We start from the raw sequence: 16716 nt of genomic DNA on the forward strand, positions 1-16716 counted from the left end.
ATATGAAAAAAATTCTGTTGAAATTGTCACCCCCGAATGAGCCCTGTAGTGCATGATCTGAATTTAGTAAGGGCTCTACGGGCTCCGAACACCGAATAAAAAAATAATAATAAAAAAACTAAACTCATACCCCATTACATGGTATCATTGAGGCTACTTCAATCCTTAATGATACCACCATAGTATATCTATATAATGTCATGTATCATTGATGTCTACTCCAATTCTTCAGCTACATCTCCATGAAATCATCATATACTGATATGGTATCATTAATGATCGTTTTATATAATCAGTAACACTCCTCAAATCATGTACGATACCATTGCAGTATGTGAATATCAATGATGTCATCATACAATATCATATATAATAACATGGTATCATATATATACTGTGATGATATCATAAAATATTTTACTAAGTCATTCAATATTACATGAATGATACTACCACAATATATTCGTATATTATAATGATATTGAAAATTCTTAATGAGACACTTTTAAAATCCTCAATGATACCATAACAATATATTGATAACTTATTGGTATCATATAAGATTGAGATTTTTTTTAAGAAATAAAAATAAAATAATTAAGAGAAAATTATTAAAATCACAATCGGTATCATATAGGAATGAGCTTAATCTTCTGTGATACTCCATTGATGTATGATATTCTATCAGTATCATGTAGGGTGGATGCTGATATCAGTATGACGTCAGCGCGCGAATTTAAAAATAATTAAAGGGGTACATGGATAATTAATTTGGCCGAAAGACTACATAAAAGAATTATTTAGAAAATGATATGAAATGGTAAATAGTTTGTCTAAATAGTCTATTTTATATATTTTTTTTTTAAAAAAAAAAAGAAAAGAGAGGAGGGACATTTCATGCCTAATCCGGCCCCCCTCTTCCATCTGAACACCAACTCCTTCACATATTGTCATTTGCTCAAAAAAGGCCAAACAATTTAAATGTTTTTTACCATAGCCTCGTGACTGATTTGCAATATAACAAAATATGATCCACATTGTCACCATCCTCCTTACATAGAAAATACTAACTTAAGCAAATAATTTTTCGTTTTCTCAGATTCTCCGTCGTTCCATTGCACTAATCAATTAACAATTTCAACTTTAACTACTAGTGATAAATGAATCTTTAATATTTATATATATATATATATATATATATTCACCCAAAGGTGAATTTATTGTTGAAATTATGATGCACCTAAATTCATGATATTTTTGCAAAACTAAAACTACATTATTTAATGCTGAGTACCTAGTAATCACTGATTGGTTTACAATTTTTTTTTTTTTTTTTTGGCCGTGTCTGACCAAACAGAGGACAAAAGAGGTTGCATGTTCAGTCTTCAGGTATAACAGAAGCTCATAAATAAAGCCAGAAACTTTTCAAGAAAAAAGGGGGTCAGTGGTAAATTGTACACCAGTGTAGTAGATAAAACCAAGGGCTGATTTTTCTTTATTTTTTCTCTGGTAATGGTATTGGATATCCATTTTTATACATAGAATTTTGGGTCTACTTTTGTATTGAATATTAATATTATAAATAGTACTCTCTGTATCTGTTTTCTCCAGAGATTGAGTTTCAGTTTCTGGGTTATAGGTGAATGTTGCTGCATGCAAGCTAATGGATTCTGACTGATTCTTCCATTTCTCAGTTTACTGGTGTGATTTTCTCCACCATTGATCTGTTTCTCCTTTCCCCTTTTTTTATATGTTGCCATTTCTCTGAATCTTGTTGCATGGCTTTTATGATTCTTTTTCGTTTTTGCTCTTTTCTGTTTTGTGTGGGGTTCTCGTAGAACAAATGTGAATCATTGGGCTTTGAACATTTTCAAGATTAGAACTTTTCTTCTTTTCTGTGGTTAATAAAATAAAGGGGTTTGAAATTGATTTCTGGAATGGCTGATGTTGCTAGTTGTGAATCACAGGGCCTTGCACCTTTTCAAGATTAGGACTTTAGTTTTCTGTGTGGTGAATAAAAGGGTTTTCTGGATTGGTTGATTGGGTTTTGTGCATTTCAAGATTAGGACTTTAGTTTTTGGTGTGGTGGAATTAAGGGTTTGGGAGCTGATATCTGTATTGGTTTGATTGATCAGTTGATAACGTGGGCTTATAGATAGTGGTGAATGGGATCTCAGGGAGGTGAAGCAAAGGCAAATGCTTTGGCTAGGGAAGGATCACTCTACAGCCTCACTCTTGATGAAGTTCGGAATCAATTGGGGAATTGTGGGAAACCACTCAATAGCATGAATCTCGATGAGTTTATTAAAACTGTATGGACTATTGAGGCTAATCAAGAAGTGGTTGGGGGAAATGATTATGGGGCAGTGCAGCACGGGGCTTCTCAGCATCGTCCATCGAGCATTACAATGTCCAGGGATCTCAGCAAGAAGACTGTCGATGAGGTGTGGCAAGATATTCAGCAGGGGGTAAAAGTAGATAATGTTGGTAAGAGAAGCCAGGAGAGGCAACTTACTTTAGGTGAGATAACTCTGGAGGATTTCTTGGTTAAGGCTGGAGTGATTGCAGAGTCGACCCAAGGCAAGAGAATTTCGGGTTTAGTATTAGGGGTTGATTCAATGTCATTGACACAGCAAGCTCAGTGGCCACACTATCAAATCCCCGCAATGCAGCAGGTACCAGAACAGCAGAATGTACTACCAGTCTTTATGCCAGGCCATCCAATTCAACAGCCTTTACCTGTTGTTGCTAACCCAATTACGGATGCAACTTATCCTGAAACTCAGGTGGCAATGTCTCCAGCACATATAATGGGAACATTATCAGACACACAAACAGCTGGAAGAAAGCGAGTAGCTCCAGATGGTGTGGCTGAAAATAGTGTAGAAAGGAGGCAGAAGAGGATGATTAAAAATAGGGAATCCGCAGCTCGGTCACGAGCAAGAAAGCAGGTGCTTTTACTTATTTTGCATTCTTTTTGGATATATTTTTTTTATCTCTGAGCCAGTGAAATTTTACTCTTCTGACTAACAGGCTTACACCCATGAACTAGAGAACAAGGTTTCATGGCTTGAAGAGGAGAATGAAAGACTTAAGAGACAGAAGGTAGGATCTGCAAATCAAACTAATTCATGCATGAATTTAGCAATATCATTTTCTTCAAACAGTACACACATTCTCTATAATTCCATGTTGTTTCTGATAATCAATCTTTCTCTGTGGAAGAAACTATCGCTGAATCTGGTCTCTCGAACGTTGAATGCTGTGACGCTCTTACTTCTTTAAGTTCATTGGCTAAATATTTAATTGGACAAGAAGAAACCAAATGTTATGAATCATTTATGCGATCAGAAGGAAGTACAGTTGGTGATTCATGACTTTTTTTTTTTGCTTAAGAAGAACTAAGCAATCAGCAGAGCCTTTATATTAACAAGTGATTTGTTGTTTCCTGATGAAAGTATGTCAAAGTTATTGTAGGTGTGAAGAAAGATCTTCATTAAACTTCTAATAAATGTTTTGTTATGTGATTATTTTATTGAATTGTCCATTAGCAATTTGAAATGATAGGAACTATATTCACTATACTCTTTGATCATAATTTCCTGTATTAATACTCTTTTCTTCTCTGTAATACAAATTGTTTTCTCATTTCCTTTTTCTGTTTTATATTATTGTTGTCCATGAGGCTTTAAGCTACTTTTCTGCTTGACTATATATCTAACGAGTCGGGGGAAGCAGAGAGTAAAAGCACCTATAGATGCACATAGACAGGTGACTCCTAGTAGTTCTCTGACTGCAAGATTGATGTTTCTCTGTGAAAGTATTGACTATGAAAAGCACTAACGGCTGCTAAAAGATCCAGAAGGTTCTACTTTTTGCAGCCAAAATATCCAGCTAAACTTACCTATCATAAAAAAGAATATAGATATATACAGCTACACTCTTTAAGGATATGGTTCTAGATTGCAGTTATTGTTAGTTTTCTAACTATCTAGCTGTTTAAATCCTTGCTTCATTGCTCTTTTTTACAGAGATCTTTTAATTGCATACTCTGGATATTGATACTGTATATGTTCAACGAAGGGGAGGAAACATCACTAAAAAGAAATCAAGGGCACAGGTTGTGGGAGGGAGGGACGGCTAGCAGGGACCTAATTAAGTTCTTTTTAGTGCTTTCCCATCGAGGGCATCAACATTTGGTTGGCCTCCTAAGTAGAAGGGTGTGTTAAAATTTCTCTTTGGAGTTCAATGTCAACCCATTTGAAATGGAATGCTTGGTCAGTAAGAGACTCATTATTAGTTGCATAGACTTGTTAGATGTGTAGGTAAGACTTTTGTTTGTCCATGCCAACTTTTATTTTCTATGTTCATTTGGATTATGTTTACCCCTTCAAATGCTTTTGAAGAAATCACAAGCTCCTGACATAGCAAATCTCAAATGTTTTTATTTTTGTACTCAAGAGTTCTCTTGACAATTTTCTGTAGTTGCCTAGCACCCTTCAGTTCCTATGAGGGTCAGCATTCACTTTCACGAGTTAACTTGATTAAATATGGTCTTATATGCAGGAGATCGATAGTATTTTACCAAGTGTTCCACCTCCAGAGCCTAAGTATCAGCTCCGCAGAACAAGTTCAGGTCCTATCTGAATGGTGTTTTTTAATGTCATTGAAAATTTCACCAGCTAGTAGTGCTTCTTTCTCAACATCCTTGTTCAGGAGAATGCCTTCGTAACTTCTTCGAGTGATTCCCAGTGGATGTCTACTCCCCCCGGATAGTAGTATAACCCTGTATGTAACGCTAATAGTTTGGACATTGAGAACATGGTTTTGGTAGTTTTTTTTCATAGTTAGCGATGTGTCTAGAATATGAGGACATATATAGTTGAGAGTCATCATTTAGTAGATACAAAGGCCACAAAACAGCCTGAACTCAGTCTCTGTTTTAGAATCAAGTGACTCATTTTCTTCTCTCCCCATTTCTTCCTTGTGTGATTGGACTGCTTTTGCTTCATTTAACTGAAAATGCTCGAATACACGCTGCTTTTCTGGATCAAACTTTGGATAGTTTAAGCATGTCTCAAACGCTGAGATTCTAAAAATGGAGTTTCCCTATTAATGCATATTTGCTTGACTCATAAATATTACAAACCGATATCATTTGACTTCCAATTCCTTCATGCTTTAAATTGCTACAAATTGTGCCACCTTGTTGCTTTTTTCCTTTGGAGAGGTTAAATCATAAATTGCTTGCTTACATTTGAAAGCAACAGAACATAAGAATTATCTCATAATTTACCTAATAAATGCACACTTCATTATTATTTTCCTACTATTTAACCCGATTGCAAGATCATCCTTATACTGTGCCTTTGTCCCATTATATCCAACAAGTTGGAGTAATCTTTCATCTTACTTATACCCTTCCATCATATATAACACAGTGAATTTTACTCGTGTAAATATTAGGCAAAGGAAGGGGAAAGGCTTTCAAATGAAGTACGCAAATTGCAAATGCAAAAATTACAACTAATATAACGAGCAAAATCTTTGAACATGCACATTTGCTAAATTTCAAAAGCTTAAATATTGCTTTCATAAGTAAAGGCTGTAGGACAGGCAAGCTGTATCCTGTAGAGATATATCTGAGCTCACATCTTTTGTCATAAAACCCAAAAGGAAAGACCGAAAGAAGATCAATGAATAGCAGCTATACTTTATGTACATAGTTTCCTAATCTACACTAGCTAAATTAATTCACAGCCTTTAAAACCCTCATCTGCAAGAAAAGGACCAGCTTGATGAAGATGCATTAAACTTCAGTTACCTTATTGGAGCAACCATGAGAATATAACAATGAAAACCTATAGATCTTTCCATACATTAAAATCAGTTGTTGAGGCATTGTAGTTGATTACACTATCCTGGCACCCCATGAAGTATGTACTTCGCACCGGATCAACATTTACTAGAGCATGAGCAGTTCCGAGGGGGCTGACTGCAACAACAACTTCATCTGCACCAATTATTACTTCCGCGTAACCTTTTTTTACCGCATCATTTTCCACCTGTAGAAAGTTATTGAATCAAGAGTAGGACTTGGTATATATAATCAACTTGCAACCCTAACCCATAAGAAAGGAAAGGAAAGGAAAACATGATTACTCATTCGAAAAGACAATTCTATGCGAAATGTAATAGACGAGATGATTTAATAGCTATAGTTGGTTTTTCTTTTGACAGATAGCTAAAATTGTTTATCTAATCTTCATTTCCCTTTCATTTGATTCAGAAATAACGAATAAGTGGCAACTCATACTTTGGAAGTTTTAGAGGAGCTAGCTGCAAAAATTGAATCACGGAGAACGCTTTCAAAGCATGAGCAGAATGTCTGCTTCAATGGTAAGTAAAGAGAGACTATAAATGTAGAGAACCCCCAAAATTTGGATAAAGGAAATTGAAAAGAGGGAGGGAAGGGTTTGAGACATAAAACCAATCACCCACGCTCATGGTCTTCAAAACATATCTTAGGTACTGAAAAATGTAATTACAAAGAGCAAATAATTATGGCTTACTGAGAACAAATTAACTTGAGGATTTTTGCTAGAGACTGAAGATTTTGTAGAACTTAGAAAGAAAGCTTGATTATGGCTTAGGGTAGACTTCAAGAAATACACCCAAATCAGTATGCGTCTACGATGTAACTCTAGCATACAAAGTAATGTTGAAGGTCTGAGAGTGTTTGCTTTAATTGAGAATATGGCAAATCTACAAAAATACACCGGACAGGTGACAACAACTAAAATATAAGATTCCTGAAGAGCCTGTGGAAGCAGACAATTTGTGTCGACACATTTTACTAAATTCACTTCTTAATCAATGCACACTTTCATCTAAAAGCAATTATAAGCAAGATACTAATCTCTTCCACCCAAGGTATCTACATTGCGTTGCAGGGTCTACAAAGGAATCAAATTGATTTGTGTAAAACCAATATTTCAAAATTCTTCATGTTTCAGGATAATGTGCAACTGCAAAATATGTTTCCCTACAGATAAACATAGTAAAAGGAAGGATCTAAAGTAACTTACCAATGTCAGATATGTAGAACTCTAAAAGTTTTAAGCTTTGACATAACTAAGAGGAAAACACATACCCGGAATAGTGTCTTAGCTCCCCAAATAACAAATGTCTCATTGCATGTGTGGTGTCTGTGGTTGCCTCTAAGACCACCAGATCTGATCTCACCCAAATGAATTGAAGCACAAACTGCTGCCCCACCTAAAGCAAGCATAACCTCCCTTTGTCAATAAGAAAAATCAATTGAAGAATAGCAAATAAATTTGTTTAAAATCATCTTCTTCTTCTTTTTCTTTTTTTTGGAGAAAGAAATGTTTAAATTCATCTTGCAGTTAAGAAACTTAAAACGAGGGCAGGAAAAAACAGGGTTGAGCAACAGAAATCATCCATTCTTATCTTCGGAAGCTCGGAACCTCACAAGAATAACCTCCTGATCTTTACAAGAAAATCAATTCTAGACTTGCACATCATTTTCTTGAATCAATCAACTAAACTTTTTTTCTCAAATAGGTAATCAGTCAACTGAGCTTTAATATGCCAAAATAGTCAGGCTAGGCTATATATAAATCCTTCACATCCATTTCGCTTCAGATTAATCTATGTATATTATCAGTAAAAAACTAATCTTTCCTTACCCTCTAGGTCTTTCTCACTAGTTGCCTGCCCCAAAATGCTCAGTTTTCCTTGTTGCCTCAATGGCTCTTCATCAGTTCAGATAAGTGGTAATGTACCTACTTCCCTTGAGCCAACCCATGTTCCACACTATATTTATGCCCATCAAAGGACGTCGAGATGCTAATCTAAATATGATAAACTTTCGAGGTGAATCCGCATATTCAATTACATTACAGAGTAATAATTTGAAGAAAGGAAAGAGATACCTGAAATGTCTGAATCAAGGGCAAGGGAAATAGGATTGAGCAACCAACCACGTTTATCTTTGGTAATAGAGGAAGAGGAAGCTGAGAACCTGACAAGATTAGCATTTTGATCGGACCCAGATTGAATCTTTGCATGCCATTCTTCTCGGTGAGGTGTAGAAGTGGAGGGACGTTGGAATCTGAGGGAAACCCAGGTGAGAAAAAGGAATAGGGATAAGAGAAAAGGGAAAGCATGAGGTTTCTTGAGGAATGATTTGAGTGAGTTCATCAAACTTGATATTTGGGTTCCCTGATTCAGATTCACGGTGGAGATTGGAAGTTGGTGGTGGTTCTGGTTACCGGAAGGAGAAAATGATGTCCTTCTAGGATTTGCCATCTCTCACTTTTTCCTCGTGCATTCTCAAACATTGTTATTACTTTTACCTATAGTTTGTCTCCAAATTTACAAAAATATTTTTGTCAAGTTATTCTTCACAAATTTTGGTAAAGTTTCGCTATGTGTTTGATATCAAATTTTTTCAAGAATATTTAATTATTTTAATAAATTTGATTTCTACTCGTAAGTTTTAAAAAATATTTAAAATATTCATAAATTTGTATCATCATTCAATAATAAACATGTTCTATTAATATAATTGATAACTATCAACAACAACAAAATAACAATATGAGCAAGATCAATACATTAGTCGCATACTCAAACTTGTCATAGATTCGGTTAGAATTATAATCCATTAAAAGCAAATTGTTCTTTTTTTTCAATCTTGTTACTCAAATTATAATTCAAACTTTTTCGAAGAGGAAAACAAATATTAGTTAAAATAAATAAATGATAGATGTTTTTTTTATAAAATATAAAAAAATGGGGTAATTTTTAAATATTTAAAACTTTTCAAATACTATCCCAAGTTCCCAAATACTAGGGGAACTTGGGAATTCTTCAAATATATTTGTCAAGTTTTTAGCCAAACACCACTTCCCAAGTTTTTCTCTAAGAGCCCGTTTGGATGGGCTTAAAAAAGTAACTTTTATGTATGAAGTGCTTTTAGAACTTTGAAGTGCTGAAAGTTATTTTTATAAATAAGCAGTTGAGTGTTTGGATAAAAGTGCTTATGATGTGAATTTTAGGGTTAAAAAAATAAAAAAAAGGTAGTTTGGGAATTTAGTTATAATATAAGGGATATAAAAGTAATTTCCATGGTCAAAGAAAATGACTTTAAGCACTTTGGAAAAAAAGTTAGGAATTCTAACTTTTTATTTTTGACTGACTTTAAGAACTTTATGGCTTAAAGTCAGCATTAGGCAAACACGTCCAAAAGCTAAAAATGGGCTTTAAGTTGGTTTTGACCAACTTAAAGCCAATCCAAACGGGCTCTAATTCTTTCCAAGTTTTTCCCAAAAAATTTTCGGGCCAAACGGTACCTTAGTTTAATTTTTTGGATTTCAACTAAATTTGGATCGTGCACTACACAATTCATTTAAGAGTGACATTCTCAACAAGATTTTCTTCATACCTACATCTTTGATTAAGAGTGAAACATAGAACTGGAACTCCAGTTCTATTATTGTAAATTTGATGATTAGTAGTATATTAATTATTTAGATGTTTATTTAGGTGAAAATTAATAGTTGTAGATGTAAAAAATATGATATTTTTCTTTGTGTTCGCTTTAGTTTGTGTCATTGTTATATTAACTAATGTCAATATTCTTTTATCATAAGAAATTTGAACATTAATTTCTTATATTTTAGATAAATTTACATCGACAGATATCACATATAAAGTATTATTCTTCACAATATTTTTTTGTTTAAATTAGTTTTAAAATGTTTAAAATTATTTGAATCTCCAAATTATAACAATTATCATTCGGACGTAGTACAAGCATGAAGCTGAATACCAACATGGGTTATGGTGCAGTGGTGAGACTGCTTTACTCTTAACCAGAGATCTCGGGTTCGAACTTTGAGCGTCACTCCCAAAAGGGCCCTGCAGTGCGCGATCCGAATTTAGTCGGGCTCCACGGGCTCCAGACACCGATGGGAACCAAAAAAACATGAAGCTGAATAATACTCCAAAGTTGTGCTGCATTTCCACGAATTCACTTCTTTTCACCTGTTTTTGTATTCTATGACTCATCTTGCACATAAATTCATAAGGCTCAAAACATTCATTTATTTTCTAAGAACAAGCTTAATAAATCTGTAATGTGGTGGAGACTGAGGTTTACAATCAATTATCCTGAATTTGTTCACTAGAGAACAAGCTTTAGTTCAACTCTTTGAAGATGATATGCTATCTTGAAAGTCATCTGAACTTGTAATTTTGGTACTTCAGGGTAATTCCGTTAACACGAGCCTCTCTTGCATTCCATTTTCTTGATCCAAAGAGTCGTGTTTTGATTTTTGAATATCGATGTCTTCAGGTTCTTTCAGAAAGGGTCTGAGGGTCAGAAGTAGGCCGAGCAACTCAATGACGTTGAGAACAAAGAAAACCAACTGATCACCTGTATTACAACATCACATTGCCTTTGTTTAGTTTATTGGGCTTAAGTTTTGTATTGAAGTGCATCAAAGTAGGCCATCAGATAATACATAGAGTACACTAGTGACTAGTATTGTCTCACAAGTCACTAAAAGCTATATACTGGGAGCCAGAGAAATCGGTGCTTGTTGTAAGTTGAATGTTTTGGCACTTAAATTTCAAGTAGAGTAAGGTCACAAGCTTGAATCTAATAAACTAGATAGACTTACCTGGCAGAATATTCGCATCTTGACGCCGTTGTGACCAAGACAATCTGTATAAATTGCAGATCATAAGAGCGCAATGACAAATAATCTTGTCTATACGTCTAGATTGCCAGACAGTAGACCTTAACTTTCGAGTTAAACAAACATCCTATACATTTCCAATAGACACAATCCTGAATTCACTAAAACTGAAAATGGACATCTGATTATATAACTATGCTACTCTAGCATTTTCAAATATACTTATAAGAGCTATCATTACATTCATTTGCATGAGGGCAAATTCAAGGGACTACAATCTCATGATAAGAACACAGATGACCCTGAAGATCTGCAGACGATAAAGAGAAATTAGCAACTTACAATGAGCCCCCGGCTGCTGGGCCAATTGTCTTGAAAAGAGACATTGAGGACATTGAAATGCCATTGGCAGCTCCTCTTTGCTCCTGGGACTGAAGTTAAACATTTTACTCACGCATGAACTTTACTGATCACTATTAAATGGATAACAAGAAAAAAATGATGATGGTATAAGGTAGTTACCACAGCTCTATTCTGCATGATTAGTAAGCCAGTTGTAATTGATACCTGATCAAACATGAAAAATAACTACTTAGACCAAACAAAAAACTTTGAGATACTGAAACTGCAAAAGCCAAAGAAAGGTAATTGAACAGATATGAGCAGAAATTCTGGTGCTAAACTAACGTCACTTCTCGCATAAAAGAACTAAGACTTAAGTGTTTGCAGCTATACAAAAATACATATTACTCATAATTTTCATGTATAGGAAATAGGAGATATTATGAACCAGAAAATTAAGACACAGCTCATTTACATTCAACTAAGAAACTTAGACATCGTGTAACAAAGCATAAAATCTAACATAAGCTTGAGAAAAGATGAATGAAGGAAAATAATCGGTCATTTCTTTCTCCTCTTCATCATGCACCATTGATTTTTGTGAATCATACTTCATAAATACCAACAGTGGGAGTAAAAACATTTTAAATTCAAAATGGGAAAAAAAGAAGCCATTAGCAACTACTCCTGGATATTCACAAAAGCACTGCATTGAATTTTTATCAATTAATAACTTCGTGAAGCTGAAGAACTCGATCTAAGGAAAAAGTTCTCACCGAGAGAATATTTTTTAACATAGATGCACAGTTGAGCATTATGGAGAGGCCAAAACCAGTTAGTAAAGCTATATATGGGTAGCTTGCCAACAATGGTATGCTTAAAACCTGAAAGATAAGTAAGTTCAATTTAAACTGAGTGAAAAGGTAGCTTAGCAGGAAGTAGTAATATAAGTGATACGGCAGTTTAGTCAGGGGCATACTGCACCAATCCGAGAAATCATGACAGGCCCAGTAATCCTTTCCATCAGTGGATAAACAAGCAGCTGAAAGAGTAGCAAACCAAGGCCTGGTGGATCATGTAAAAGATTAGTAGTATTTTCAGATTATAGTCTGCCTAAAAAGCTTTATAATACACAAGGCAAATTGTCCTGAAGAGATTTGGGCTATGTCTTAATACCTGTGATGGCAAGAACTTGTCCAACATCAGAAGTTGTGAAGCTTAAACCCCCAAGGGTCCTTGGACTAACTGCCCAAAGTGAAAATATCTGGAAAAGCACACGATCGTAAGATATATTGACAAGTTTGTTCAAGCTAAGTTTCTTTGACTTCCAGTTTTCCCATTAAAATGATTTTTAAAAGAAAAATAAATTACCTCCAAATAGGCTATATCGTGGAGCTGGAATACACAGTAGACAATAATAGAAGACATTAAGGGCCAATTCTTCAGAAGGCTTTTTTTTGAACTCGAGGCTTCGCGTTCAGAATGGTTCATGTTCTGAGACACATTTAAACCATTTGATTCATCTGGAGTTCCTTCAACAACATCTTGAAAGCTATTTTTATCTTTCTTTATTTTTTTATGCTTGTGAAGTGTCTCCTGCAACGTGTTAGAAGTAGTCAAACTGCAGAAACTGTTTCAGTTAATCAAAATCTGGTCCTATGTGTTTTACAGTGAATTAGCTATGTCAAATTCTTTAGTTCATGTTATGGAAGACAACAAATGATTTTAAAGAGTACATATTATGTTCTTCGCTATGGAATATTATCACGAGTTAAGCCAACAGGAAAGATATGTATGGAGGAAAGCCTAGATGGCACTTAAAATGAGAACATAAGTATATATAAGACTAGAAGTCATACCGGAAGCCAAAAGGACATTACTGTTGCAGCTAATGCAAAGACTGATATCAAAAGACAAGGTAAAAAATATGGGAATCTGCAAGGTAGAGAACAAACAAATAAACTTCTTAAATGGTATGAAAATAACCATTAAAAAAATCAAATAGAACCAGACCAAAATCTTCTCAATATAGAAAGTCGAGAGTAGTTAAATGTACAAAACAGGAAGAACATCGCTTACCTCCCAAAAAAGGATTCTTTGGAAAATATGCTGGGATATTTTTCTGCAGGCTAGAAACAACATAAGTGACACAAGAATTGTTAGTCACTAAATTGTACTCATAATAATTACAAAAACTGTTTTAAGTAGATAGTAAGGCAGGAACTAGAGCTTCTAAAAGCTTATTTTAGCAGGTTTTGACACTAAGTAGGACCCCTATTCAGGGATCTTTTCAGGTTCAAGTCATGAAGAGACGCTAACCAAACGGTGCATTGTTTTATAGCAAGTTTATTATGCAAAAGTTGTCAGTTATCATGAATGGGCTGAAAATTGTTCCTGGATAATTTCCTAACTAATGAGTGAAGGTGTTACAATATCTGGTGGAGTATTCAATTGTTTCACCTTGTGACCGTTGCACGAGTGCAATGATAGAACCTCTTAGGATTTCCTTCATCACATCTTTCATTTCGGATCATGGAAAGACATTAAACAAGTATGCATTGTATTACTGCAACTTCATCATGCAATAATTTCTACTCGTAGTCCTCGTGACCGAAACTAATTCTTTTACCTAACCACCAAATATTATGTAAATTTTATTCCAATGCCATATATGAATCAAGTCAGATGAAACACTTCTTTCAAGGGAGATAGTTCTCAGTCATCACTAGAGTAAAAGTTAACACCAACAATTCCACCGAGAGAAGTACTGTACCTGTGCAAGATAACCTCCGATAGCAGGACCAATCACCAAGCCTATCCCCCATGATGTGCTTACCTAAATAAATAAGATGTTTAAAAACATTTTATGACATAGGATCTCATAGCTATGCAACAAAGCTTTTTAAAAGGAAAAAAGAGACAGGAAGGAGCGAAGCAACTCACAGCAGATATCCCCAAAGCATGGTACTCTTTTCGGCAAATTTCAGAAGCATAAGCCTGAAGATATTGAAATCAAAGAATATTGGTTTTAAGGTATTGAACAACTAAAAAAGTTGAATGCATCCAGTAATAATGCTCATATTGTATAAAAAGAAGAGCACAAGAAAGATAGCACTAAAGTAGTTCCAACAGGCCTATAAAAACTTAGAATGCAAATCACAATGTGAAGCTTATAGCTCACATGAAATTCCACATAAAGTAGCAGTAAAGACATACCCGCATTGTGCCAATTATTCCGCACAAACTGCCTATAAGGAACCTTGTAACTATAGCCATCCAATAATTGGTACTAAGGCCAAAGAGAGCATTGAATATAACCCTGCAGTTGATTTCTCATATAAGAAATTTAAAACAAGCTTGAATGAAATTACACAATTGAATCATAGCTGATTTTTTTTATCATAACCCAAATGTTATGCACAAGGACAGTGTGATTAACCAGCACTACTAACACTGTAATTGTTCCAATCACAACAACTGGCTTTCGACCATAACGATCAGCAATTATTCCCCAAAGTATAGAAGTCAAAGCTCTTCCCAACATGAAAGAAGAACCTTCAAGAAATGATAGACATGTAAGAAGAGAAAACACTGAAATTACTCAGAAGCAATGATGGATGGTATACTGACCTAAATATCCGGCATAATAACTAATATCTTCCTCCCTTTCTGCAATGTGAAAATCGTGTACCTGTACGAGTCAAATTTTAATAGCACCACAACCATAGTGTAGACAATAAAAGATCAAGAATCACAGTCAAGAAGAATGAAACTATAAATGACTAAGACACAAGGAAGATGGTTGAAGTAGAATATAAATGTTTTAACATGAGAAGCTCTATGTGCAATTTATTTCTAGTACTATACGGTGTCACCTTTCAATGATGAGTTTTTCAAACTCAAACTTCTCTATGTGTTACGCTGGTGAATCAGTTATTTGATTGGTAATTTTGGAAAAACATGCTAGTTTCAATGAAAGTAGGACTTTCTGGTTTTGTTGAGACATTAAACTACTACTAAAAGTACCTTCATTTGCAAAGAGAGACAGTTCATTGGTGCATCTCATAACATCAAACACTTGTACCTGTCTAATTCAGTTGATTTCTCCACATTTTCATTCATAGTTTCGTTTAGCGTGTTCTTCTTTGACATAATACAATTTCTTCTGCTGCTCAAAGAGACAACTCTTAATTATGCTTCATTTGTATTTATGCAGCCTAATGCACTAACCTTTTATAGTAAGTGAAGAAAGTTAAATATAGTATGTAACGTATCCCATATCAACCACATTAATTAAGAAATGCAAGCTTTCTAGTGACATGATTAAGCTCATGAGTAAGATAATGGATATGTACCATAAAATAGAGGAAAGGGAAGAGAGATGATATCGGCAAAGCTGCAAAAGATTTGAGAAGATAAGTATGTTAGTGGAAAATTGTGAGAGAGTAGATGAATGATGGAAGAACTTAACCTCTGAAATTACTTCAAATGACAATGTTTTTATGTGAAACCAAAACTACTGGTGATGGAAAATAAATTAAAATGCCACAAGTATAAGCATAATATGTCTTAGAATTTGTCCATGCGTGTTCATAACCTCAAAAACAAGGCAACCATAGTCCAGAATCACTACAAGATACAGATAATTCTCATCATAATCAATTTCCACTTTTTAAACAAAAATATATATGTTGTCGAATTATTAACTACACAAAAAATTTATTAAAATTATTCTGGAAAAAAAAGTAGTGTCAAAACATTTACCATTTGTCCTTTTAGAAATAACTAGTAGGCCAAGCTTTGTTGGGATGCAGTATACATAACCTAGTTCTCCTAACACTAACAAAGAGCTCTAGGCGTAAAGAAAAGACAAACAAATATATGAACCACAGATTGTCACACTTATAAATATCATTAACAAGATACAAAATATGTATGGCTCTAGAAATATCCTCCAGTCCCATGCACCATCAATAATGACAATGACATTTATCCATGTTTTAAACTAATAAATCATGATAAATGAAAAAAAAACAAGAAATTAAAGGACATTGAAGTTGAGACTAAGATGATATGTAAATTTGATTGTTTTTTTACAAAAAATGTATATATAAAAGAGAGAGAGAGGTGACATATATACATGCGCATAAAGTGACGACAGAGATGAAGAGAACAGGTTTAACGGGGACGCCAGTGTTTGATCGTTTTAACTGCTCAACTTTGCAACCTGGACAATCTTCTTCTTCGTCGTCTTCGTATTTCTTCAACAACTGCTTCTTCATTGGAATCGTCTGCAATTGATAAAGTTTTACTAATTTCTGCAAAGCTTACGTATTGATTCATCCATCGATCCATATATATTATATATGTGTAGTGGTAGGGGGGAATTAATTAATTATAAATCGTGGTAGTTGGGAAGGTCCTTATATTATAATTATGTGACATAATATGTAAGTTTTACGATATTCACTTTGTGTAAATTATTCCTTCAAAGAAGTTTAGCTTTACACTTCCTAACTTTACTTCTTCAAAAAAGTCAAAATTTCAATTCAATAATATATTCTTCCATAATTGTTTTTTTCATCATAACCCAATTATTGAACTACTTTTTGTCTCCAGTCTCCTATCATGATTTCAAATGGGA

At 34.4% G+C, this 16716-nt stretch overlaps 3 protein-coding genes across 10 annotated transcripts; 1 reads left to right on the forward strand and 2 right to left on the reverse strand.

The window, feature by feature from the left end:
- Nucleotides 1-1409: 1409 nt before the first annotated feature.
- LOC129877617 (ABSCISIC ACID-INSENSITIVE 5-like protein 2) lies at nt 1410-4983 on the forward strand. Of its 8 annotated transcripts, none has more exons than XR_008763575.1 (6): nt 1410-1509; nt 1640-1701; nt 1968-2951; nt 3034-3105; nt 4032-4325; nt 4567-4628. XR_008763575.1 is itself a non-coding variant. In XM_055953144.1 (3 exons), the coding sequence occupies exons 1-3, from the start codon at nt 2166-2168 to the stop codon at nt 4645-4647; spliced, it is 939 nt and encodes a 312-aa protein (XP_055809119.1). In that variant the 5' UTR covers nt 1544-2165; the 3' UTR covers nt 4648-4983. The 8 variants fall into 8 exon arrangements, 1 of the variants encoding a protein (XP_055809119.1); XR_008763577.1 differs by having other exon boundaries at nt 2136-2951; XR_008763573.1 differs by having other exon boundaries at nt 1640-2951.
- Nucleotides 4984-5546: 563 nt separating this feature from the next.
- Nucleotides 5547-8396, reverse strand: LOC129877704 (uncharacterized). The gene is made up of 3 exons (XM_055953233.1): nt 7959-8396; nt 7154-7278; nt 5547-6065 (listed from the first exon to the last, which is right to left on the reverse strand). The coding sequence occupies exons 1-3, from the start codon at nt 8332-8334 to the stop codon at nt 5862-5864; spliced, it is 705 nt and encodes a 234-aa protein (XP_055809208.1). The 5' UTR covers nt 8335-8396; the 3' UTR covers nt 5547-5861.
- Nucleotides 8397-9835: 1439 nt separating this feature from the next.
- Nucleotides 9836-16430, reverse strand: LOC129877758 (protein ZINC INDUCED FACILITATOR 1-like). Its single transcript, XM_055953285.1, has 17 exons — nt 16213-16430; nt 15428-15468; nt 14703-14763; nt 14525-14627; nt 14289-14391; nt 14016-14069; nt 13846-13908; nt 13152-13201; nt 12932-13007; nt 12444-12668; nt 12249-12336; nt 12052-12137; nt 11849-11956; nt 11253-11297; nt 11073-11161; nt 10713-10756; nt 9836-10465 (listed from the first exon to the last, which is right to left on the reverse strand). Exons 1-17 carry the CDS (start codon nt 16352-16354, stop codon nt 10293-10295), a joined length of 1551 nt encoding a protein of 516 aa, XP_055809260.1. The 5' UTR covers nt 16355-16430; the 3' UTR covers nt 9836-10292.
- Nucleotides 16431-16716: the final 286 nt, after the last annotated feature.

This window comes from Solanum dulcamara, chromosome 12, assembly GCF_947179165.1.
Source record: "Solanum dulcamara chromosome 12, daSolDulc1.2, whole genome shotgun sequence".
Classification (NCBI taxonomy): Eukaryota; Viridiplantae; Streptophyta; class Magnoliopsida; order Solanales; family Solanaceae; genus Solanum; species Solanum dulcamara.